This window comes from Mustela putorius, unplaced genomic scaffold, assembly GCF_011764305.1.
Source record: "Mustela putorius furo isolate JIRA1106 unplaced genomic scaffold, ASM1176430v1.1 tig00003845_pilon_pilon_pilon, whole genome shotgun sequence".
Taxonomy (NCBI): Eukaryota; Metazoa; Chordata; class Mammalia; order Carnivora; family Mustelidae; genus Mustela; species Mustela putorius.
Window position 1 is genome coordinate 13,338,390 of NW_025421998.1, and position 25,090 is coordinate 13,363,479.

The window sequence follows — 25,090 nt, forward strand, 5'->3', positions numbered from 1 at the left end:
GTCCGTGAGAGAAAGGAGGACTCCAGACGCCTCTCCCCGAATAATCCAGAGTACCTTTAAAATTTCTATACAAAACCCTCCGTGTTCCTTGGGAAAAAACCTGCCAACACGGCAAAATATTAACTATACTGGAATTCAAACATAAATCAGTAAAAATAAAGGACTGAAAAATGTGCATCAGAATAGAAAAATCTACACGCCTCAGCTTCAGGCCCTGCCCACGGCCCCCAGCCCGACCACGGGAGGCGTGGTCACGGGGACCCCCGAAAACCTGTCCTCTCTGGCCAGCAGCACATTGGGGGAAGCAGGACTGGAAGGATCTCTCCCCCTGAAAGCCTAACAGGAGGGAAGAAGGTCCACCAGGATTCGGGCGAGGGAAGGAGTGGTGTGGGAGTAGGTGACCCACAGAGGGTCCGCAGCCCCCTCCAAAGCAAACCCTCCCCCGAAGGACAGTCCCCAGACTGACAGGAAGGCTGAGGTCTCACTGCAAACCTGGGGCAGAAAATAGACGAGGGGGACCTGGGTGGCTCAGTGGGTTAAACTGCTGCCTTCGGCTTGGGTCGTGATCTCAGGGTCCTGGGATTGAGCCCCACATCAGGCTCTCTGTTCAGCAGGGAGCCTGCTTCCTCCTCTCTCTCTCTGCCTGCCTCTCTGCCTACTTGTGATCTCTGTCAAATAAATAAATAAAATCTTTAAAAAAAAAAGAAAGAAAGAAAATAGACGAGGTAGGTCTGGAGCCCACAGACGACGCTCCAGAGCATCAGGAAAGGAACGGAGGGACGTCCGCGCCCTTGGCCCCGAAACACAGGAAGAAGGAAACCGCACGTCTACACTGCGAACAGAACCAACAACGCCCCAACAAGCATCTGAGGATGTGAAACCCACCCTGAATCAGACATCCACATCTCCTGAAGGGAAACGGACCAAACCAGGGAGAAGAGGGAGGAAAAGCATCAACTGACGTCAGAAAAGAAATACAAGAATGAGACAGAATTGTCCCGGAACCAAAGAAAAGAGAGCGCCGGGGCCCAAGAGAGAAGCAACTCACAGCAAATCTGACACAAAGCTGTTTGGCCAAAGAAAGTCGGCAAAACAAGGCGGAGGACGGAGAGAAGGGGAGGTGAAGGACGCCCGCAGCGCTCCCGGGGTAAACAGCGCCCCAGAACCAACGCTCCAAAGCAGATCCAAGAGAACATTCTAGAAACAGGAGACTCGAGTGTGTGCCTCGCAAAGGGCCCGTCAGGAGCCTGAGAAAATTACTCCAGAACGACCACTTTCCAGGCGTGCGTTAGAAAAACTCTGAGTCATCAAACAGAAAGACAATCCTCAAGGCCTCCCCCATAAAGAAAATATAGTTAAAAAGACAAAGAACTAGACTAAACCTTTCCGCCACGGCCAGAGTAAATGGGACAGCGATGGGACAACGTGTCTCCCAAACCCAAGGAGCGTAAGAGCGAGAACTCAGATCTAGCCCGGCCGTCCTTCGGGCAGCTTTGGAAATCCCGTCTGGGCACTCGGGAGCTCAGGGAACCCTTCACCCTTCCAGGGAAATCCCAGCTAGTCCCTCTTTCTCCTGAGTTGAAAACAAAAGTTTAAAATCCCCGACACGCAGAAGAACGGGCTTCCCCGCCGTTAGCACCACTCGCCTTCCCAACTGGACACAAGATTAGGAGCTGACCCTCTGGGGACCTGGAGCCCCCCGTCGCACCCACGTGGGGGATGGGTGGGGGTTAAGAGTGAAATCGGAGAACAGCGTCTGTCAAAGAGACACACAGAAACCCTTCATCCCTCAGCCAACTCCGAAGGCAGCACAGCTTCCGGGAAGGGCTCGTGTGCAGGTTGAGGGTCCAGAGACTGGGTCCCATAGCCTGCGCGCACCCACGTCTCATGGAAGGTCTTCGTGAGTCTCCGCGTGACACACGCCCCAGACCCAGGTGATGGCACACGGGACCCTTTCTCAGAGGACCCCGAGAAGGAACTAACCTCTTCCCACCAAGCCCCAAGCAGTCCAGAGGACGCCGGTCACCAGCAGGCTCGCCCACAGCTGTGACCACATGGGTGCTGAGGTGCAGGCTTGCTGGAGACTTCAACACAGTGGGTTCTGGGGTGCGTGAGTAACGGGGTGCAGGCTCGCCGCCAGCTCAGGGTGCAGAGGTCCAGACCTCCTCATAGTACTCCAGCAAGTTCCCATAAAGATCATCTCTTGGCCGCAAGGGGGTGGATTTGGAGCTACAGGGGGTACGTGGTTGCTGTGAACTGGGGCACCATCCCTCACAGCCGGCCAAGGTCACAGTGGGGGTGTCCCTCCGTGAGGGCACTGCTCCCCTTACGCAGAAACTCCGGCAAACAGATTGGGCCCCAAGAGCCTACACCATGCTCATAAATGAGACAGCATGAGGTACGGAGCAGGGGAGGTGACGGCCCAGGGCTGGGGGCAGGCCAGAGCTCACCATCCCCCTGAGACTCCGCCTAACTGTCTAGGACCAGCTTAGAGTTGGAGCTCAGTACCCCATGGCCCCTGGTGCCGGACACCCCACGGAGGGGAAGGGGAGCCCTTCTCCACAAAGAGACATGTGCCTCTCCTGTGCCTAAGTCAGTCCAGGGGTGGTGAGTGCATGTGGGATCACAGAATCTGGGGTTGAAGCTTGTCTCCACCTCCAACGGGGCTGTGTGGCCTCAGGAGCGCTACCTGACACACTGGGCTCCCGGTTTCCTTATCTGTAACAGAAAATTACAAACAGAATCTGCCCCGAAGGTCACGGGGGGACCACAGGATGCCGGGCCCTTGGGCACCATTCCCGGAACGCAGGAACCCTGTGGGAAGGATGTGCTATTATTGTTCCAGGAAACCCAGGTCCCACGTTTCTCCTCCAGTGCCTTTGTCGTTGGAAACGTTTTCATTTCCGGCTAAAGGAGCCGCCAAGATCCCCACCCTCTTCTGCCTCTCCCTCCCCGTCCCTCCCTTCCCAACTGCTCCCATCGCCTGGGCCACCTCACTTTGTCCCCCGAGCCCTCTCGCCGCCCCCCCCCCACCAAACCTGATGTACCCCAAATGCACCCTGGGAATTGAAGAATTCACTGTCAGAAAACAGGCAAGGAGAAGAGGAAAAGGAGGAGTCCGGAGTCCAGAACCTCCCAGGTCCCTCCGCCTTCGTGCTGGAGCCCCATGAGGCCGTCCTGCCCGTGAGTGACAAGAACCCAGGTTCTTACCCTGTCCCAGGAGCTCGGCTCTTGGGAAGAAGGCATCTCTGCCCCTTGGTCTGCACTCATACCCACTGTGTTAGTCACTTACTCTTTCGAAAAATATTACTGAGCACCTTTTTTCCTGAAGCTTCCACATCAGTCTGCACATGCCGCACATGTGGTTCCTTCCCTGTCCCATGAAGTTACGGGACACAGAGGAGCAGGGGGTAGCGAGTGATGGGGTGTCAGGACCACTGCCCAGACACCGCTGCTCTTGTCCAGAAATGCTGTGGTTCATTTATCCCATCCTGTCCCTGAAGAAGGAAAACCAGAGCCGTGGCATCTGTCCCCAGGGATCCTACAAGTTAGGGGTGAGGTAGGGTCTGCTCTTCCCAAAACCAGAATCTGCGGAGGGCCTCCCAGAACCAAACACCACAAACCAGGCGGCTCGAGCAACATGAATGAATTTCTTCCTCGCAGTCTCGGAAGCTGAAGCCCAAGACCCAGGTGAGACAGGTCTGCTTCCTTTCAGGACCCCTGTCCTGGGCGAATAGATGGCCATCCTGTCCCCAGATCCTTGCACGGTCTTCCCTCTCTGTGCTCGCTTCTGGGGAAGGGATGGGAAGCCATGGGGGAAAGCACACAGGTTCCGAGGAACTGGAAACCTGATTTTTCAACCTGGTGTACTTGGCTTTGTGTTTTCCTGTGGACATGATCTGTCACTTCCTGTCCCATAAGAAGTTCTAAGAGCCTTTCTCGGATGCCCTGGTGCAGACAGAGCTCACAGGGGAGCTGGGCTGCCGTGCACATTCTGGGGCCCCCTGGAACCTCTCCAGGTGTGCCTTTCTCCACAAGGCCCGAGCCTTGCCAGCCCACTGACCCCTCTGACCTCAGGCTTCCCACCCCAGTCCACAAAGATGCAGCTCAGATTCCTGCTCCAAGACAGCACCCAGATGCAGACAAGCCTTGGTACCTGAGAAAGGCTCCTGCCCCCACTGGCGCTCTCCAGCTAGCCCCTGCTCTGAGCAGGTGGCGGGGGCCTGGCAGTGCAGGGAACAGGGACAGTCCCTAGGAGCCACAGAGATGACTCAGGAACTCAGACCCTGAGCAGTTTGGAAACCCCCCCCCAAGCCCCACACTGGGGGAGGGACACCTAACACTCAGCAGGTCCACTGGCTTCCTGGCTAACAGGCACTGAGGACACCTGTCCAAGCCAGCTGATGAACCCACATGGGACATCTGGACGTGACGAAGGGCAGAGACAAATGCCATTTAGCTGCCTCAGCCACGGGCCCTCCCGGACGGCCCAGACTTTCTGGACAACAGGGTCTTGTCCTGGGGACATGTCATAAATGTGTCATTTTAAAGCCATGTCATTTGCCACCACTACCATCCGCTCTTCCCCGAATCATGGGAACTTGCCAATAAATGTTCTGGGTTTTTTTCCCAGAAGTCTTTTTATAGCTTTGACACCAAAACAAGGCCCATCTCTGTAGTCCTGGCCCAGGCATTCTGGAACAGGGTGTGCCCAGGTAGAAGGCAGAGAAAGCAGGGACCCAGCCTTTCTTCCCCAACAGCTGGGATGAGCCTGGTGTCCTCAGGCCTTCACCCATGATGCAGCCCAGGGCGGTCCCTGTTCAACAGGTGTAACAAGCCCACCGCTGCCAGGATAATCCTGAACGCAGTCCAGGGTGGAGGTCCCAAGCCACGTGCCGCCTCATGCACTCACCATCACAGAAGCCCCAGCAGGCACACAGCCTTTCCCCCTGTTCTGTTTTGCCAGAGGTGTTCACGCCCCATTGAAACCGTTTAGTGAGGTCAGCACATAAAGTCAACAGCTCTGCCCTCCCCCATCTCCTCCCTCTTGCTTTGACCCCTTGAACAAAGCTGGTATTTTCCCAGCTTTACTGATACAATTGACATGTAATACTGCCCAAGGTAGAGGCGTACAATGTAACAGCTCTGAGTGTGGTATGCTTCATGTATCAAGTATACTTTCCATGTCCTCTTTGTGCTCTGTGTATCCGATACCTTGTGAACTGACCCATCACCCCAAATGGTTACAATGTCTTTATGGTGCAAAATTTTAAGATCTACTCTCTTAGCAACTTTCAAGTATATAACACAGAGTTATTAACTATATGCTCACCCCTGCCTTACGTACATTAGATCCCCAGAACTCATTCATCTCAGAACTGGATTCTCCTTCCCTTTGACCGACATCTCCCCACTATACTGCCCCCAAGCCCCTGGGAACCACCATTCTATTCTCTCTCTGAACTCAGTTCTCTTAGATTCCACAGGGAAGTGAGATCATACGGTATTTGTCTCTCTCTGACTTGTTTCCCTGAGCTCTAGCCATGTTCTTGGGCACAGCAGGATGTCCTTCCTTCTATAGCTGGATCTCCTCCATCTCCCTAAATACCACATTTTGTTCAGTATGCATGGACTTCTCACCATAAAGGAGGAAGATTTGGCTCATTTTGGCACTCATAGCCCCAACACCCACGTCCCCACCAGATCTCCTCCTCCTATGGGCTTTATCATATTCAGCCGAAACTGGAGGCCAGGACCCCATGCTAAGAGCGCTGTGGAGCCAGGTACAAGCTGGGGTGGACCCCCCTTTCCTGCCCCCCCCCCGGGCCCACACACACACACACACACTCAGCACAGTTTACCGATGGCCTTCACCGCCTCTGAAACCAAGCACCTTCCAGGAGCCACGGATCCCAAAGCTCTGGTCAGGCACATCTAACAAGGATGCCCTGGCCCATGGGCCCTCTGTCTTGTGAGCTCCCTCACACCCACAGCTGGACTCGGGTACTTTGGTGGCTGTGTCCCTTTCGGACTGAGGACAGTAGTGGGGCAGAGCTTTGCCAAGAAGCAAGCTGGTGGGTCTGGGGGCTTCTGCAGAGCAGCCTAAAAGTCCGTCCAAGAAATCCCCGCCAGGTACTGATCTCCTTCCCTGAACATGGGCCCGGCAGTGCCCTCCCCAGCCCACTTCTCATGCCTCTGCCTGGCAAACTGAGATCAGCACCAGTCCTATGAAGCCTCTCTCCCCTCCTCGAGCCCTCATTTCTGCTGTCAGCACCTGCCCAGCCCCATCTGGGCAGAAGCCCTGTCAGAGCCCCCACTCCATGGGTTGTTGAGTCTGGTGATTGTGTCCTTGAACGTGTGCAAGTTTCAAATGTTGATACAGTCCGGTTCCTCTCTGCTTTTTTCCCTTTTGTTGCTTGTGTTTTTGGTGTCCTGTCCAAGGAAGCATCTCAAACCACACATCAGGAAGCTCTTCCTGCATCTTCTCTTCTAAGACTGCACCCTCAGCTCTTACCTTGAGAACTTGGATCCAGTTTGAGTTGGTTTGTGTGTATGGTGTGAGGTAGGGGCCAGCTTCCTCTTTTGCCTGTGGAAGCTCTGCTTCCCAGCACGATCATGGAAGTCATGCTGTTTTACAGATCCACACACCTCAAATGGCCTTGAGAGCAAAGTGGCAAGAGGAATAAGGCAAAGACACCAGCGATCCCACCCTCTTCTGCAAAAATGGCCCCTTCCCCTCTTCCTCTGGTCAGAGACACAGCGTGGGAGCCAGCTTCCAGGACGGCTCCTAATCATCCCACATCCCCGCAATCACACCCCTGTGTCATCCCCTACCTTGCCTTGTACCCAGATTGGCCCGTATAACCAGCAGAACATGGCAGAACTCTCTTCTTTGGTGCCAGGATCCATTATTAAAGACACCACAGCTTGGGGCGCCTGGGTGGCTCAGGGGGTTAAGCATCTGTCTTTGGCTCAGGTCATGATCCCGGGGTCCTGGGGTCGAGCCCCGCATCGGGCTTCCGCCTGAGCAGGGAGTCTGTTTTCCCTCTGTCCCTCTTCCCCACTCATGCTCGCTCTTGCTCTCTTTCATTAAAATAATAAATAAAATCTGTAAAAAAAAAATGATAAAAAGTCACCGCAGTCTGCATGCTGGGTGTGCTGTGACACTCTCCCGCTCTCACTTCAGTAGCTCCAGAAGAGGTGTGTGTGGCGAGGTGCCCGGGTCTCCCGATGAGCACCACATCAGTAGCTCCCCGGTCAAGGCTTCAGATGAGCCACGACCACCCAGCTGAGCCACTCCCAGGTCCCCAACTCAGAAACTCTACAAGATAACCAGCATCTGCTTCACTCTGCTCGGCCCCTACCCAGCCATGGGTACCTAATGCAGATCTGCCTTCTAAAGGGTTGAGACCCGCCCAGCAGCTCAGCTCTGCAAATGAGGCTCGTGCTGTGGCAGGGCTGGAAGCAAACGAAGAGGAAGAAAGACCAGGGATGCCCCCCTCCCCGCATGTGGGGTCCCCTCCCACTGATGCTCTGTCTCCAAAGGAAGAGTCCCTCCTGGAGGGCAGCCATGCATCTGGTAGAGTCCCTGGGATCAGCTCACGCTCCATCCAAAGCCAGAGGCAGAGGAAAATGAAGGAACCACAGATGTCAGCTGTTGGCTGGCATTCACTCCTCGGAGCCCCCGGGGCACAACTATCGGGATCCATGCAGGGTCTGTCGCTGTCTTCAGTCCGGTGGGCTCACTCAGCTTCTGTCTTATCCAGTCCCAATTCCGCAACGTGTACCCGGTCCTCTGTCCCGCCATCTCTAGTTGAAGGACATTCATATTGGCAGCGATCTGTCACTGCCGAAACAAGGCTACAGGACATGCTCCCCGGGTCTCTTACGCTCAAGGATACAAGTATTTGTCCAGGACTGCCACTAGGGGGGGAGGAATGCCCTTTCCTTCCACGGAGACCACCAAGTCACCCACCAAAAATGATGCATTGGTTTATTGTCAAACCAGGACCCTGTCAACACACCCTGCCAACACTTGATGTTGCCCATCTTTGTCATTTTCAAATAAATATTATTATCTCGTTGCTCTAATTCAATTTCTCTGGGACTTCACTCCTCTCGTGTCCTTACGGGCCGTGCATAAACCTGTTCGTAGTTCCTTCTATCAACTGCCCATTGAAAAATCGGGTTATCTTTTTTCAATTGATTTGTAGAAGCTCTTTTTTTTTTTTTTTTTTTTTTTCAAAGATTTTATTTATTTATTTGTCAGAGAGAGAGTGAGTGAGAGCGAGCACAGGTAGACAGAGTGGAAGGAAGAGTCAGAGGGAGAAGCAGGCTCCCTGTGGAGCAAGGAGCCCGATGTGGGACTCGATCCCAGGACGCTGGGATCATGACCTGAGCCGAAGGCAGCTGCCCAACCAACTGAGCCACCCAGGCGTCCCTGTAGAAGCTCTTTATATATGTATATGTATATGTATTAGATTCTTAGTGTCTGCCCTATTTGGTTTATTCCTGGATATTTTATAGCTTATGGCTATTGTATATAAGGTATCCCTTACATTAATTTATAATTGAATATTGCTGTTTCATAGGTAGATTATTGATTTTGTGTGCAGATTTGTTTCATGTCACCATGAAACCTCATTGGTTCCGATTATTTTAATTGATTTTCATGAATTTTTTAGATAGACGATCACACATCTGCACGTAATGGCCGTTTTGACCTTGCCTTTTCAATCAATGCCCCTTTCACTTCATAGTCTTACCACACGGACGAGGGTCCCCTCCATAAGCCTGAGTACCAGCCTCGAATGTGAGCCCCTGTGTTTCGTTCCTGGCCCTGAAAGGGATGCATGCGTCTGACGTTTCGCCGCTGGGACACAGGACCAGCAGGTACCTGGGGGTCGCCTATCTGTGCTCACTCTGGGCCCCCGTCCTACTCTGCTGAGGTGGCACAGGTGTGGGCTGCTCATTCCCTCCCCTCTGTCCCCCGCTTCTCCTCTGGGAGCTGAGAGGTGATACGCTTCATTCCCAGCCTCTCCTGCAGCTAGAGGGGGACTGTGAGACCAGCCTGGCCAAGAGTCACAGGGAGAAGCCCTAAAAGAGCTAGATTTCCTGGAGAAAAGGTAGAATCCCAAGAAGACAATGCCTTTGCCCTTCACCTTACCCCCTGCTGCACGCCCCCGGATGCAGGTGGAATGCTTTGAGCTGTGTGGGCAGGCAAGCTCCAGGAAGGATGTAATGAGGCTGGTTTCTTCACGAGGTCCCTGGATCCCGGCCCCAGCCAGGGGACAGTCAGTTGGGTGTGTGCCACAGAGGACTCACAGGAGAGGCTCAGGAAACAGAGGCGATTGGACCTTGAGGGTCCAGAGACAGGAGGCACAGCGCACCCCCTGGTGGGGGGGCCATCTTGGTGATCACGAGGCAAAAGCTGGAGGAGGGGAGAGCCCCAGCCAGAGTCTCTACTGGGGTTTCCATGGGAAAGGCAGGGCAGGGCAGGGTGAACAGCTTAAAACCGGCTACTTTAAATAATTCTAGCAGGTTCTAAATGACAAGGGTGTCCCTTAGCTGCCTGGTACCTGGCCTGGGATGATGAAGGCGGAGTTCTTGCCTCTGTGGTCCAGGTGGAGTCTGCTCTCAAAGGCTTCCCCTGGGCTCTTCCTCCAAGAACAGGCTAAGCCTGGAAGGTCAGTCTCTTCCCAGCCGGAAAGAGTTTTTAAGATGTTCAAACATCCATGTACAGGCACCTGCTGCCTTCAGCTCAGGTCATGATCCCAGAGTCCTGGGATGGAGCCCTGAATCAGGCTTCCTGCTCAATGGAGAGTCTGCTTCTCCCTCTCCTTCTGGGCACTCGCTCTCTCTTTCTCACTAATAAATAAATAAAATCTTCTTTAAAAATGTTGAAACATAGACAAACCATAAGTGACTCTTAATCTCACAAAACAAACTGAGGGTTGCTGGGGGGAGGGGGTTTGGGAGAAGGGGGTGGGATTATGGACATTGGGGAGGGTATGTGCTTTGGTGAGTGCTGTGAAGTGTGTAAACCTGGTGATTCACAGACCTGTACCCCTGGGGATAAAAATATATGTTTATAAAAAATAAAAAATTTTAAAAAAAAGATTGCATTTAAAAAAAATGTTGAAACATCATAATACACAGAAAATTTAAAATATATGCAATACAAACACAAACTTTTTTAAGCCACTTCTTGTTGGTCGTGCTCGGGCTGTCACCTTCGGCAGGACATGTCCTAGTGGGTCAAGGTGACCGTGGCCGTGTACCATTACTTAGGGAACGTGATGTCTTTGTCTACGATCTGGGACAGCTCATACATCACATGGGAACAGATGATGGAGATCCTCGTAAACACGCACTCAGGGCCCACTGTCGTACCCTGTAAGTTAACATCTGGGTAACTTCGCAACTTCTTCCGTGGGGATTATTCTGTTCGGGGTTTCTACCCCCACCCGTCTTCAGAACAAATGTGCCAGTTTACTGATCAAGTCGTCTCTAACTTCTCGGTCTCGTTAGCTCTGTTCCCATCATTATTCATTCCTTCCTTCTATACTTTATGTGTTTTCTTTGCTATGGTTACTAGCATATTGAGTTGAAGGCTCAGAAAATTTTATTTCAATCTTTCCTATTTTCCGGAAAGCGCATTTAAGGTTACGCACCGCTGTGGCCACGCAGGCCACACCCCCAGCACTAACCCCCCACGCTGGGCCGTCGGCCAATGGCAGGAGGGATGCTGGCCCCTACTGTGGTCAGTTGCCCCCACCACCGAGCACAGATGTGTCTCGTGTGCGTTGGTGCGCCAACTGTGCTTTTCATCCTTATTGACTTTAAAGTGGTCGTGATTTCCATTTTTCTTGACTCTTGAATCCAAAATTATACGGAAAGTTTTTTTGCACTTTCCAAGTGAAAAAACTCTTTCTTTTGCCTCTCAAGTACTTTCAACCCAAGAATGTGGCCAAAATCATTTCACTTTTATCAGTTCCCCATGGGTGTTGGAAAAGAATGGATATTTCCATTTGGGAAGGACAGATAGGTAGGTGACCGACAGATGGTAAACGGTACACATATGTTGTATCAGGCTTCGCTGGTATACATTTCCCACTCTTAATGTGTGTGGGTTTGTTTTATTTATTTATTTGACAGACAGAGATCACAAGCAGGCAGAGAGGCAGGCAGAGAGAGAGAGGAAGGGAAGCAGGCTCCCCACTGAGTAGAGAGCTGAGGTGGGGCTCGATCCCAGGACCCTGAGATCATGACCTGAGCCAAAGGCAGAGGCTTAACCCACTGAGCCACCCAGGTGCCCCTTAATGTGTTTACTTGATCTTCTGATTTCTGAAAGCCTGCACGTGTGGGTGAGGCTCCTGGACCCCAGGGTGCTGACCGCAACCCAGCTGCCCCAGACCCCCCACGCTGGCTGGCTGCCAGGCCGGCCACGCCCCCGAGACAGAGTTCCCTGCAGCCCCCTCGAATCTCCCAGACTCACAGACAGGGAGCCCTCCAAGGGCAAATGCTGTCTGCATGGACCCCAGCCCTCACAGCACCTGCCACCTAGTTAATTAGGGCTGGATAACTGAGACAGCACGTGTGCATCCCCGATATCTTGATCCTCACAAATATCTGGTTGGTGTTGATCCTGCGATGGGGAGCTCAGTCCTCCAACAGTAAAATTAAAACCACGCTCCTGCAGGGAGGCAAATCCCCAAGAGACTCCCGTGAATGCAGCCTATGTGAGCACAGTCACCAGCAGGCGGCACCTGCGAAAGCAATGATGTCATGGCTTTGTCTCACCCTGACTGTCCCCCAGCAGGAATCGGGTCCACTGAGGGGGACAGGGTCCCTTTCACATCTGCTGAGGTCAAGATGTTTGTGTCCTCCCCAAACTCATGTGCTGAGTTCCTAAGTCCCAGTGTTCACAAATGGGATCGGCACCTCATGAAAGAGCTCCCTCCCCCGTCCCTCCTCCCCCATCCCCCACCCCTGAGAAGGGACAGCGTGAGGACATCTGTGACCCAGACATGGGCCCTCAGCAGACGTCTGGGTCCTCAGCAGACACCTCACAAATCTGCCAGCCGGAATCTTGGACCTTCCAGCCCTTGGAACCATGAGAAGCAACTTTCTGTTGTTTACCAGCTGCGCGGGGTGTGGCGTGTGCTGCAGCCGCCCAGACGGACCCAGACGATATCCTTCTCAACAGCCCAGATGCTCGAAACAAAACATGGGGAGCCCAGAAGCTAAAGCCGAAGGAAGCGGCTTCCGCAGCCCTGGTCTACCTTCATCTCCGGTGACATACGTCCACCACATAGGGATGAGGGACCACAGTCAGGGGGCAGATGGCTGAGCCAGGCCAAGTGTGGGAATGGACACAGAGCCCAGGCCAGCAAGGTCCCCGACTGCACGCAGCCGCACAGGGACGTAAGTTACAAACACAACGCACCTGGGAGACCCCAGAGCGTCCTGGGCAGCCCGGGGCTGGCCCCACCCAGCACCACCTCGCCCTGGCCCCTCGGCCCTGTCCACCCACAACAGGCATGCCACGCTCTCTCCTGCAGTCACGCTCCGCAAACGTGGGACTCGGAGGATCCCCCCCGCTGCTCTGTGCCCTGTCGCCCCCGCAAAGCTGAGTAGAAGACACTCATTCCCCACCTCCAGCCAGAGATGATTTTTAGCGTGATGGCAGACAGAGGACGGCTCCCCATGGGAGGGAAGGGACCCAGCCATGGAGACGCAGTCATGAAGTACCAGGAGCAGGTAGCCTCTGGCAGGCCAGGTGACAGGTGGCAGAGATCCCTGGGTGTGACCGCCGCATCCCAGGACAGGGTTCTGGAGAACCAGCAGCAGCCGGCTCCATTCTGCTCAGACCCTCACGGAGGAAGGTCATCCAGAGCTGGGCTGGCAAGAGGAGCAGGGCCTCTGAAGGGCATGGAACTTGCCTGCCGGTTCTCTCCAGCCTCCCCCAGAGCCCACCCCCACTGGTGGTCCCAGCAAGGGGCACTGGAGACCACAGCCCACATCTGAAAGACCGCCCTGGAACTGGACAGAGACAGCAGCCAGCGGGAGGCCTCGGCCCACTGCTCCACCGGAGGCCTCCATGACCAGCATCAGCCCTTCCCCTGAAAACCCGCCGGGTGGTCCCAAAACGCACCCAGAAGGCCAGGCTGACAGCACCTGCCGGCATCCCTCCATCGGCCCACAGCACCCCCCACCATCCGCTGCCGCTTGAAAGCCTCAGAACTCTGACATTTTGGGGTTCTGGGGCGTCCCTCAGTGACTTTCTATCTAGAAAACCAGCGTGAGGACTTGTCAGCCCCAAGAGACAGCTTGTCTCCGAACACCCCGAAATAAACCAGGGAAGCCAGAAGCGATGACTCTTTACTCAGAGAAAGCACACACAGCACAGACAGAGCCAGCCAACGCACAGCTCACGGGACCCCAGCCCAGAGGGGCCTGACTCACAAGGAGGACTGCGCCGGGGGCACAGATGGGGGTCTCAGGCGGTGCCTGGCCGCCAGGGGACCCAGGCCTGACTCTCAGTCTGTCGGGGTTTTCCGTCCTCAGGCCGTGTGTGGGCTCCCCGCCAGGAGGGCTCAGACACAGCGCAGCAAGATCCCACAGACCCCAAGCGCACATCTAGCCGATCCCTGCCCAGATGTGAGGATGTGAGCAGGCAGGCCAGGCCAGGGAGGGCCGGGGGCGCCAGAGGGGGTGGAGCCAGCCCGGGGGTGGAGCCAGGGTCAGCGCAGGAGACGGGGTCAGGGCAAGGAGTAGGGTCAGAACAGGTAGGGTCAGTGTAGGCGGAGGGGTCAGGGCAGGAGGGGCGGGTCAGGGTAGGAGGTGGGGTCAGGGTAGGAGGTGGGGTGAGGTCAGGGGTTGGGGCCAGGGCAGGAGATGGGGTCAGGGCAGGGGTGGAGTCGGGTTGGGAGGCGGAGTCAGAGCCAGGCCGAGGGTGGGGTCAGGGCAGGAGGTGGGGTCGGGTAGGAGGTGAGAGGTGAGGTCAGGGGGTGGGGTCAGGGCAGGAGGCGGGGTCAGGGCAGGGGTGGAGTCGGGTTGGGAGGCGGAGTCAGAGCCAGGCCCGCGGTGCGGTCGGGGGCTGGAGGCCCGGAGGCGGGGCCAGGCAGGGCTCTGCGAAGGAACCACCTGGACACCCAGCCTGGGCGGCGGGCACAGCAGCAGCGATTCGGGCTCTGGTCTTGGCGCGTTTTCTTTCCCGGCCCAAGAAAGAGGAAGAGCCTAGGTGAGCAGCGTGAGTGCAACGGGCTGTAGGGCCGGGTGGCGCCTGCCCAAGACCGCCGGGTCCGGATCCGGGTCCGGGTCCGGGGCGGCTCCCCAGCCCCCAGCCCGGCCTTCCCTCTCTCCAGGTGCGGCCCCTGCGACCGCCGGGCCTCACAGCAGCTGGTCAGGGCGCTTGCTGCGCCACACCACCAGGCCAGCCATGGCCACGGTCAGCAGGACCGGCACGGCGATGAGCGGGATGAGGACCTCGTCTGGGGGGTCCTCCCAGTGCGTCCTGTCCACGGTGCAGTTGGCGAAGAACTGCCGGTGCACGCCGCTGATGAAGCCCTGCGCCAGCGGGTTGGGCCAGTAGCAGCCCACCACGTTGGTCTCCACCTCCGTGCAGTTGGTGAAGCTCTCGTAGTACCTGCAAAGGCCAAGGGCGTGACAACCGCCCCCCCCCGCGCCCCCGTCAAGCGGGCCGTGTCCCCGGAGAGAGGGGCTGGGGCCCAGTCCTGGGTGGCTCTCAACAGTGGGGAAGGGAGTGCCCTCTCGACCCTGATAGCACGGCCCCTATGCCACATGCCGTCTCCTTCCCCAGAGGCTCCTGGGGCAAAGTGACCATCCCGCCGCCAAGCCTTTCCTCCCCTGGGCCAGAGTCGGACTCTGCTGTGCCTGAGCCGCCTCCTCCACATGCCCAACCATGCTCTGCACCGCTCTGCTGCATGCCTGCCACCAAGCCCCCTGCACCTGAAGCCCCAGGCCAGTGAGGTGACTTCTGCACACACCCTGGGCTCATCCAGCCCAGACCGCAGACCACCCATCTCAACCAAGAGCGGAGCTTCCGCGGCTGAGTTCTGTCCATGCTTCATGCCCACGACCAACTCCCTGGGAGTCCTGGGAGTCCCTGAGCTCCCAGAGCCCCCCGTCTGGGCCCAGTCTGCCCAGAGGATATATAGGGCCTGACCCCTTCTTTCAAGGCAGAGGGATGCATGACCCACAAGGCACTCATCATGAAAGATGCTCTGTGGACCCCAGGGGAGGGGTCTCCAAGGCCAAGGGCCAGCTGCCTCCTTTGCCAGGTCAGGAGAGGGCAGCCTCCATCACACAGGACAGGCTCAAGCCCCCTCCCCCATGGGCCTCCCTGTCCATGTCATCAACCTCTGAAGGGCACACAGCATGCCACAGATGAGGTGCCACATCTGTCCAGGAGGTGGGCTCTGGACAGTTCAAACCACTGACCGGGGCTGCAGCCACGGGCACCCAGAGTCGGCCAAACAGCCACCTCGCCCTGAGCACAACGAGCAGCCTCTGGGGGTGGGAGCCTAGACTGGCGACACGCGCCAGGGGGCACCGGCTCTATCCACGGCCCGTGCCTTCCCACACCTGGCTGAGTGCCGCCTGCAGATCAGGAACAGGAGGCCCACGGGCTCCAGCCTCGGCTCACATGGGAACAAAGGCTGGGGCGAGGCAGGCCTGAGGCCCTGTGCCCCACGTCCTGGGGAACGTGGCCTGCCCTGAGCCATCAACAGGAAGGAGCTGCTTCCCGCACAGATGCTGTCTCCACCCAGCAAGGATGGGAAACGAAGGGCAGTGGGTTCCCGCAGCCAGGCCCTCTGGGTGGCCAGCCCTCCTGGCACGGTTCTAGCGCGTTGGCTGGAATGCAGGTCACACACCGGGACCCCCCCAGGTAAGGCCTACAAGGAGGAGCCCACACAGATGGATGAGAGCCAGGAGCAGAAGGGACGAGGTGAGTCACATCCAGAGCCTGGGATGTGCCCCCGTCAGGTCCACAGGAACCCCATCATCCCAGACCCACCCCCTGTAACCCCGGTCTCAGTGACCTGCTACCCAGGAGAGGTCCAACCCAGCCTTTGCTTGAGGCAGCCCCCATCCCTGGAGTCTGACGAGAACCCCTGCTCTGACTCCCTTGCCTGCCAGAAGGCCCCCCACCACTCTCCCCAGGGCCGAGACTAGGCCAGATGAGGCTGGACCCAAGCGGACAAAGCCAGGAAAGGAAGCCACGCCCCCCAAAAGGCCGTGCACAACAGCGCAGACCGCCTTCCAGATTTCAGCCATGCTTCTTGGGTCCCTGAGCCTCAGTTTCCCCACCTGTAAGTGGGGTTCATAGTACCTCTCCAGGAGTATAACGGAGAGGATCAGGGAGTGCACCCACGTGTGTACCTGCACAGCGCTGAGCACAGCACCCGTCTCTTAGCATTGACTCATGGAGGCGCATGCTGAGTGCCCAGGCCAGGTGCTTCTGGAGAATACTGGGGGCTAGCTGGGCCGACAAAGGTTGCAAAGGCCACCACTCCCCAGCAGCCTGCCATTAGCACACAGCCCCACGCCCTGCAAACTCGCCAGCCCCAGGTCGGGCTGGAGACACAACCGAGGGGTTCTTCACGAGGAAGGCACTGTATGCGTGACATCGGGGAACTCAGGTCCCAAGACTCTGTTCTCCCCAGCGTCCCCTAGTGAGCAGGGGCTTCCCCGTGTCCCCCTTGAGTGTGGCCCCCAGAGCACCCTCCCTCCAGCTCCTGGGGCACTGCACACACAGTTAAAGAAATGCAGCTCTAGCTCCAATGTCTGGGGGCTACGCAGCCCAGATGCCCCCGGTCAGGTGCCCTCTCCCACCAGGCAGTCGCTTTTCCTACTCAGCTCCTGGATTTGCTTCAAGATTTGCTTCCTGCGTTGTTGCTCTTAGGCAATACAGCATGGCACTTGGAAACCTCACTAGCAGCCACCCCTTAATGGGAGGAGGGGGTCTCCATCCTCAGCAAGCTGGCTGTGGGCCGAGGACAAGGGCAGTGACCTCAGACACGGATCACCGTGGGGACAGGCCCCCGGCGCTCACTGCCCCTGGGACCCCTCGGCCCGCCCGCGGCTGCCACACCTGCCCACCTGCTCTCACGCTCTGTCTCTGCCCTCTGCCTCTGACTTCATCCTCTTCTGTGGTTTGCTCACTATCTGGGGGGCGGGGAGTGGTACCACCCCTGCACCCTGAGAAAGGGCGCCAGAGAAACACGAGGCGGGAGCTCTGCGTGTCTGATGCTGTTTCCATGATGACAGATTGGCGGGGAAAAGCATTCTAGAAATCTGAAGCCCCAGCCCCCAGCCCCTCCTGGTTTCCAGGGCTGCGTGGGGCGTGTGAGGCCCCGAGTCCTCACGTGTGTCTAGCCCACTGTTGTCCCTCGGCACACATGCCTCTGCCCCTTCGTGGCCGTGCTGTTGTCCGGGGACTTGGTGCCGGGCACCGGGCAAGCTCTCGGGATCTGAACCTGAGCCCTACCTGGAAATGGCCCTGAGTTTCTCCCTGCGTCTCCCTGCCCACCTTCTAGAACTCCTGCCCCCAGGTCACCCGGCCCGTGGGCAGACTCGCAGCTCAGCCTTCCTGCCTTCATCTTCCACTCCCTGTTCCACCGCCCAGGACTCTCTCTGCGCCTGCCATGCTTCTTCTCTGCCTCACGATGCCTCTGAGGCACTGAGACGGCCTGGGGTGCCCCTCTTGCTGCACAAGGACCTGCAGACGCCGGTCCCCGCCCTGCTGTCCCGCCAGAGCCTTTTATGTAACATCCCGGTTCCCCCTGGACGCTCACGACCACGACTGGGTGGGGTCAGGGCCGGCAGGGCGGCGGGTCTGGGGGAAGGGGTCGCCTGGAATTTCCCAGGCTCTGCTGGCCCCTCCGAGGGGGCCCCAGTGGCCTCAGCGGCCCCACACCACACTAAGGATGGCTCACCCAAAGGGTTCCTCCCTGGGTGCAGTGGAAGGGGCAGTCGCTGTCCCCAGGCTCCCGGCTCTGCGGCCCGGGCCTCGCTCGTGGGTATGAGAAAGTGCAGACCCTCCGTTCCAATGGCCCAGAGAACAAGCCTCAGGGACTCCCAAACCCAGGTCCCCTGCTCCCCATTTCCAATGCCTCTTCTAGGGGCTTCAGTGCCCAGTACCCCCAGCCGACAGTGGATCTGGGGGTACGGTCCACACCCATGACCCCTGCGTGGACCAGACACAGCCGCTGTGGGGGAACTGTTCCTGAATGAAACAGTGAAACTTCTGCATCTGCCGGGAATGGGCAGGGAGGGCAGGGGAGGTCAGGTGGGGCGGGGGTGAGCAGGGAGGTCAGGTGGGGCGGGGCGGGCAGGGCGGCCGTGGTGAGCAGGGCTGGGGCACTCACACGATGAACTCGGACAGGTTGCAGCGCTTCCACGCGTCCAGCGTGCGCATCATGTCGGCAAAGGCCTTCCCACAGAGCGGCAGCTTCTCCAGCATGCGTGTCTCGTTGCAGCCCCCCGCCGGGGGACACCCACCTGGAGAGGGGACAGCCGTGGGCATGACACAGCCGGAACATGGTTTGCAAAGTGACCCTCGAGCCTCCTGCTGACGTCCCCCCACAGGCAGCTGGGGGCCCTCCCGCACAGCCCTGGCCTGGGCCAGTGAGGTGAAGCCTCTGCCGTAAAGGAGACACACGCGGCGGCGCCTCGATGGGACCCAGAGCGCAGGGACCGCCTGACACGGTGTGGGAGGGGGAAAGGTGAGGGAGAGTGGCAGGCAGAGATGCGTGTCCTGGGGGTCCGGGAAGCCGAGAGCAGGTGGGCTTCCACGTGCGGTGGGGGTGGGCAGCGAGTCCCACCCCGAGGACGGGGCCAGGGACAGCAGAGTGGCCCCACAGCAGCACGAGTGGCGTGGGTGCCCGGAGCACACCCCCAGAAGGTCCTGAGAGTCTGCGGACCGTAGAGGACCACAGGGGCCCCAGCGGAGGCCCCCGCGGGGGGGCGACACTGCCAGCCCTGTCGAGGCCGCCCCTCCATTCCAGGAGGCCCGGGACTGACGAGACGCAGGGACTCGTGTTCCAGAAGCAGGGCCAGGTCACTCCCCAGGTCTGGCGGGGGTCCCCCCCAGGTATCCCAGCAGCCCCCCCTCCAATTCTGCCCCCAACACCGCCATCCATCCACCTCCACTTTCCCCCAGCTCATTTGCCCCCTGAGCAGCTCCCACCTTCAGGACGGGCCCACCCTTCCCCCCCAGACACCCCTCTTAATCTTCCTTCTCGTGGCCTCTGCTTTGGCTCCCACCACACAATTAAAAGAAAGCCTTGTGGTGTGTGTCCTGGTATAAGCGTGAATATGGGTGTGCTCACGTGTGTATGTGTGTGCACACAGCCCTACTGTGTGCATGTGTGTGTGCACATGTGTGTGGGGGGGTGTACATGTGCGTACACATCTGTGTGTGTTCTGGCAGAGGATGTTGTGTCACAGAACAAACCACAGAGAAGGAAACAAGAGAGAGGCCCACATCCAGAACTGGGCAGACCCGGGCTCACACCCAGCATCACTGGTCACCAGCTGACCTCAGTTTCCCCATCTGTAAACTAAGGGAAATGGGTCCTGCCTCACTCACAAGGGACCGTAGGGACGGGCATCAGTCATGTGCCCACAGAGGCTCCTGTCTTTCCGATGTTGTTACTGCCGGTGTTTGACGTGGGTCTGCAGCTCCCTCGCTCCCCAAACCATCAGCACCTCATTGGTATTCCGAAAAGACTTTTCAAGAGAATGAATGAATGAATGATCAGTTCCTGAGGGCAGCAGCAGATATTTCACAGTCTGAGCCGCAAATATGCAGGAGAAATGCCCATCAACAAGAAATGGTGGGTTCTGACTCGCTGAGATCCTACACCACAGGCCAGGTTGTCCCCAGGGCAGACCATAGAGTGCCCTGTGGGGAGGCCTGTGCCTGGCTCAGGGAGGGGCTTGCATCCCACAGGAGGTGGCCCTGTGACCCTAAGGACACTTCTGGGAACAAAAGGGAGACAAGAATGAAGAGGGCAAAGATGTGAGGAGTTTAAAAAAAAATAAGTCCAAAAAAAGACCAAAAAAGAGAAGGGAAAAAGTTCTGATGACATGATGGGAGACATAAGCCAACCCACGCCAACAGTCAGATTGAGGGGCCCTGGCCAGCTCAGTCAGCGGAACGCGTGACTCTTGACCTCGGCGTTCGAGCCCCACAGTGGGTGCAGAGAGTACTCAAAAACACAATCTTTAAAAAAATAGATTTAAACACCCCAGTTAAGAAGCAAAGTTGTTGGGGCGCCTGGGTGGCTCAGTGGGTTAAGCCTCTGCCTTCAACTCAGGTCATGATCTCAGGGTCCTGGGATCGAGTCCCACGTTGTGCCAGGCTCTCTGCTCGGCGGGGAACCTGCTTCCTCCTCTCTCTCTCTCTGCCTGCCTCTCTGCCTAGTTGTGATCTCTCTCTCTCTCTGCCAAATAAATAAATAAAATCTTTAAAAAAAAAAAAGAAGAAGAAGAAGAAGAAGAAGCAAAATTGTTAGCTGAAATGCAAAGACAGACCCCTCCACAGGCTGTTCACAGGAACCCTGCTTTAAACAAAGAACTGAAACACGTTCCAAGTAAGAGGGGGGAAAGCACACTGCTGCTGCTCCAAAGACAGGCAGCGCGGCTGTGTGCATACCGGGCCGCGAGTGTTTCAGGGAAAGGACATCACCAGAGATGAGGGGGTCTTTCACAGTGACCAACAGTTCAGTGCACCAAGAAGACGTAACCGTGCTAAACATGTACGCCCCCAATAACAGGGCATCAAAACACAGGAGGCAAAAGTGGGTAGAATCGCAAAGAACAAATGACAAATCCACAGTAACAGCTGCGGATTCCATACTCCCCTCTCCGTAATTTACAGAACAAACGAGTGGACAGAAACATCAGTGAGATTACAGAAATGAACCGTGAGGGAGCGCCGGCACAGACAGGAGGCTGGAGAGCCAGACTGCACTTTGCTTAGCTGGGGGGGGCCACCCACGGGTGTTAGGAGTGAAGGGGCAGCAGTGAGGTTGGAAAGGTGGACCCCAAGCCGGACTGAGCAAGCCTCCCAGGGCACTTTGCAACCCCCTCGCGCTCCCGCTGAACCCAGTCTCGGGAACTCCCTCGCACGTCCAGGCTGCCAGCAGCCAAGTCCCAAGCTGATGTTCCTTCAAGAGGAGCCTGGCCGTCTCCTCCACAGCGTCAGACCAATGTCCACAGAGTGGCCTGTCCTAAGTAAGCTCCCGCTCGTGGAAGCACTTAAAAAGACAGGGTCACCCCAAAGGGAAGGTCATCCACCTGCTCAGTAACACAGTGCATGGGGGGGGTGGGGCAAGCCCAAGCCACCTTGCCTGCAGAGATGCCCTCCCAGTGGTCTGTCGCAGAGGCCTGAGCCGACACCCTCATGCTAATCCCATCCTCAGGTTGCCTGAGGAACGGGATCCCTGCTCCCAACCCCCCAGCTTAAATGCCCAGGGTAAAAGCAACTTTCCCACAGGCAAATGCGGAGTCAAGTGAACCAGGGTGTGCCGTGGCCCCGCCTCGCCCCACCATCCTGCCCAGATGCACTGCCCAGCTGCTGGCAGGAAGGCAGCCCTGGGTCCAGGGCCACATGGGCATGGGACCAATGACTCGGGAGCGCAGGCCCTTGGGGAGCCACATGGGGGCGGGGGAAAAATGAGGAAGCCCGCCTGTGTTCCTTTCTCCCATCACCTATTCTGAAGGCACCTCTCTCTACAGCTCCCCAACGGGCCCCCCACCAGAGGTACTAGAAGTCTACCCGCATTCTCCACACCCAGCCCTCAGCCCCATCCCTGGACCTGGCCTTGCCCTGATGGGGTCATCACAGCATCCCATCTGAGTCTCCTGAGCTCCACCCACCTCTCACAAGGGCATAAGCCACACAAATCCCGCACTGCCCCCTCCTCCTGGCTGCCACCACACCTTCTGGTGAAAACCCACCTTCGCCTAGACCGTCTACCTGATCTGACACCTGGACCTACACATCTGGACCCTCTGGACCCCTGGATTGGCAGCCCCTGGACCTAGACCCCCAAGAGCCCCGCAGCGCGCCTGAACCACCTGCTGTCAGCCCCCTAAGAGCCAGCACAGTGCTTCCTTCCTTTTGTTCTCCTCCCTCTGCCCCAGTCCCTCTCTCTTCTCACCCCTCCTCCTCCTTCCTGGACCAGAGTCTCCACCGGCAGTGCCAGCGCAGCAGGAGCCTGGCCAGGACTGGTGGAAAATGCTCCGTCAAGGACTGTGGGGCGGGGGTGGGGGGTGCCGTGAGGATGCTAGGCCAGTGCCACCGCTGGGTCCGCACAACGCAGGCCCCGTGGGACAAGCCAGAAGTGTCCTGGTTGGGGGGCGGGGGAGAGGCATTCTAGCACCATCTCTGCCGCACGCCCCGCTCAAGCGCTCCAAGCAAAACCCCACACCCCAGCCAGTGTTAGAACAGCAGGTAAAGACGCAGATTCCTGACAACACCAAGAAAGTGGGCGGCTGCCACAGGCTGCCAGCTACATCAGGAAGGTCTCGGGAATGAAGCTGACACACAAAACTCCGTTGGCTCTACCAGGGAAACGAAGAAAATGTGAAGAAAATGTAGCGCTGGGCTCCTTTTGTCTCGGGGACTTCCAGACTCCAGGAGATGATAAACAACCAAACAGATGCATGTCCCAGAGAAAGGCCTCTTACAGGGGCATTTGGAAATGAAATACAGGAGCCTCTCATCCTTCCCCAGATGGAAATGAGGAGCAGCCACATGGGGCACTAGGCCATTGCTTCTGGAAGGCTCCACTCCTGCCCCTGAGTCTGGGCAGAGTCCTCCCACCCTGGACCTTGGTTTCTTATCTGTAAAACAACGAGGAGGGTCAGAAGACCTTCGAGGCCCCTGTCAGCCAACCACCTGTGTCACCAGGCCAGGCTAGAGTATGAACAGTCGGGGTGAGAACAGGTGAGCTCCCCACCCAGAGGTCCTGCGTGGTGGCGGGTGCCTCCGAATGGATGTCTGGAATCCACCCCAAGAAACCTGAATTCACCTTCCTTGCCTGGCCTTCCACAGTCCGGCCTCAAGGAGCCTCTGTCAGCAGCCACCTCCAGAGCTCGGCCCCACTGGTGACACATGGTGTGGGACCATGAGCAGGTCTTGCCTCTCCCTGCGTCCCACTCAGCCAGCAGTCCCTTCCCAAGGCCCTCCCTCTGGCAGGACCAGCAGCGGCTGGTGCCCCACCCGGGCCAGAGTGCCCCACCCACCAGAGGGAGACCGTGGAGCCACCAAGGGAGGACCAGATACCTCTGGTCTGCCTCTGGTCCTTCACAATCCCATGCTGGAGGCAGGCCAGGGGAGCCTCTGTCATCCTGGAAATGAGGCTAAGAGCTCCCTTCCCTTGAGGCACCCAATCTCCATTCCAGGTGCCTCGAAGGGGAGGCTTACTGAAATCCCAAGTCGGTATGCTCCTGATGTCCAGAGGCCACCACATACCCTTCCCTTCAACACAAAAATCCACCTCCTAGGCTCTGACCCTGGACAGTGAGACGAAGCCCCACTTTCTCCACGCAGACATCTCCAGGGGAAGGGTGGCCCAGAAAGCGGGAAAGCCCTTTCCCACCTCCTCGCGGATTCCAAACCAGCAAAGCCAACCACAATTTCAAACAAGGTCAACTTTGCCTCTTATAGCCCGGGACATGGGCCAGCGAGGGCAAGGCTGGCCTTCCACAGGACCCGGGGATAGTGACCCCTCCCAGAGGCCCTGAGCACCGGACCCCCAGGCCAGGGCTCCCCAGCTCCCCTCAGCAGGCTGCCCACCCAGCCTCTCCAGGGAAAGCCCTCCTCAAACACACACATGCCTCTTACTTGATCTTGGATCATCTCTTAAGTAAAATTTTTCAAAACAAGCTTTTCATTGGACCCATTCCCAATTCACAAACAAGGTATCCTCTAGAGCCCCGCTTTCTTGCTGGAGGAGGGGCCTGGGAGCGAGGCCTCAAGAAGCCGGCGCCTTCCGGGTCCTGCAAGCCCCGGGGAACACACGCGCACACACACACACGGAAGGGCTGTCCTCTGAGGACAAGGACAAGTGGAAAGGACCAGCCCTCTATGGGGTCTGGATTCCTCCCACCCAAGCCCTGAGCGTGGGGTGCGCAAGAGCTCCAGGACAGGGAGCTCACTACCTAACAGGGTACTGGGAGCCGAACCTGCGCTGTCTCTGCTTGCTCGCTTGCTCGGGGTGTCGCGCTGGCAGGCCATCCCCAGCCTGCTGGCAGCGAGACCCGAGACATCGCAGCTGCGAGGAGCAGGCGCGGCCCCCGCCCGCTGGCCGGGCATATCCTGTACGAGACCCCGCGCCTCCCTTCCCAGACCCTGTCCGTCGCCTCCGGCTCCTCCGAGGACGGTGCTCAGGACCCTCCCGCGGAGGCTGGGGACGGCGCCGGGGTCAAGCCTCGCCGCTTCGGAGCCGCGCGCGCCGGGCAGGCCGGGATCCGTGCAGCACAGGAGGCACGGCCCGGCGCGGGCGCGGGAGGTCGAAGCCCGCGCGGGTCCCCGCGGCCCCGGAGGAAGTCGGGGCGCCCCGGCACGAGACCCCGCGGCCCTTACCGCAGAGCAGCAGCAGCAGCAGCAGCCGAAACTGCGGGCGCCGCCGCTCTCGCATCTCCATGGCCGGATGGCTGCGGCGCGCGGTCGGCTCCGTCCCGGCTGGGTGCGCGGGGGGCGCAGAGGGACGCGGCCGAGGGTGGGGCGGCGGAGAGCCCGCCCCTAGACTGCGCCCTCCCCCTCGGGGACGCGCCCACCCACAGGGGACACTCCTGCTTCCAGAGCGCGCGCCTGGCCGGGACGCGCCCTCCCGGGAAGCGCCCCACCTCCCCCAGGACTCGCCCCCTAGCCCGAGCGTACACCCTCAAGACAAGACCCCCACCCCCGGTGCGAGCCCCGGCCCTCCAGTTCCGGGGTGCTGCCGGCGGGGAGCGCGCGGTTGGCAGGCCGGGGGCGGGCTGGGGGGGAGGGGCGGCCTAGGGAGCGGGAAGAAGTGGGTACGCGTGCGGGAGTGTGCCAGGAGGCGGG

General features: G+C 58.1%; 1 protein-coding gene across 1 annotated transcript; it reads right to left on the reverse strand.

Annotated features, from left to right (window-relative positions):
* Nucleotides 1-13,367: 13,367 nt before the first annotated feature.
* On the reverse strand, nucleotides 13,368-24,901 carry RAMP3 (receptor activity modifying protein 3). Its single transcript, XM_004739435.3, has 3 exons — nucleotides 24,626-24,901; nucleotides 18,396-18,528; nucleotides 13,368-14,650 (listed from the first exon to the last, which is right to left on the reverse strand). The coding sequence occupies exons 1-3, from the start codon at nucleotides 24,684-24,686 to the stop codon at nucleotides 14,395-14,397; spliced, it is 450 nt and encodes a 149-aa protein (XP_004739492.1). The 5' UTR covers nucleotides 24,687-24,901; the 3' UTR covers nucleotides 13,368-14,394.
* Nucleotides 24,902-25,090: the final 189 nt, after the last annotated feature.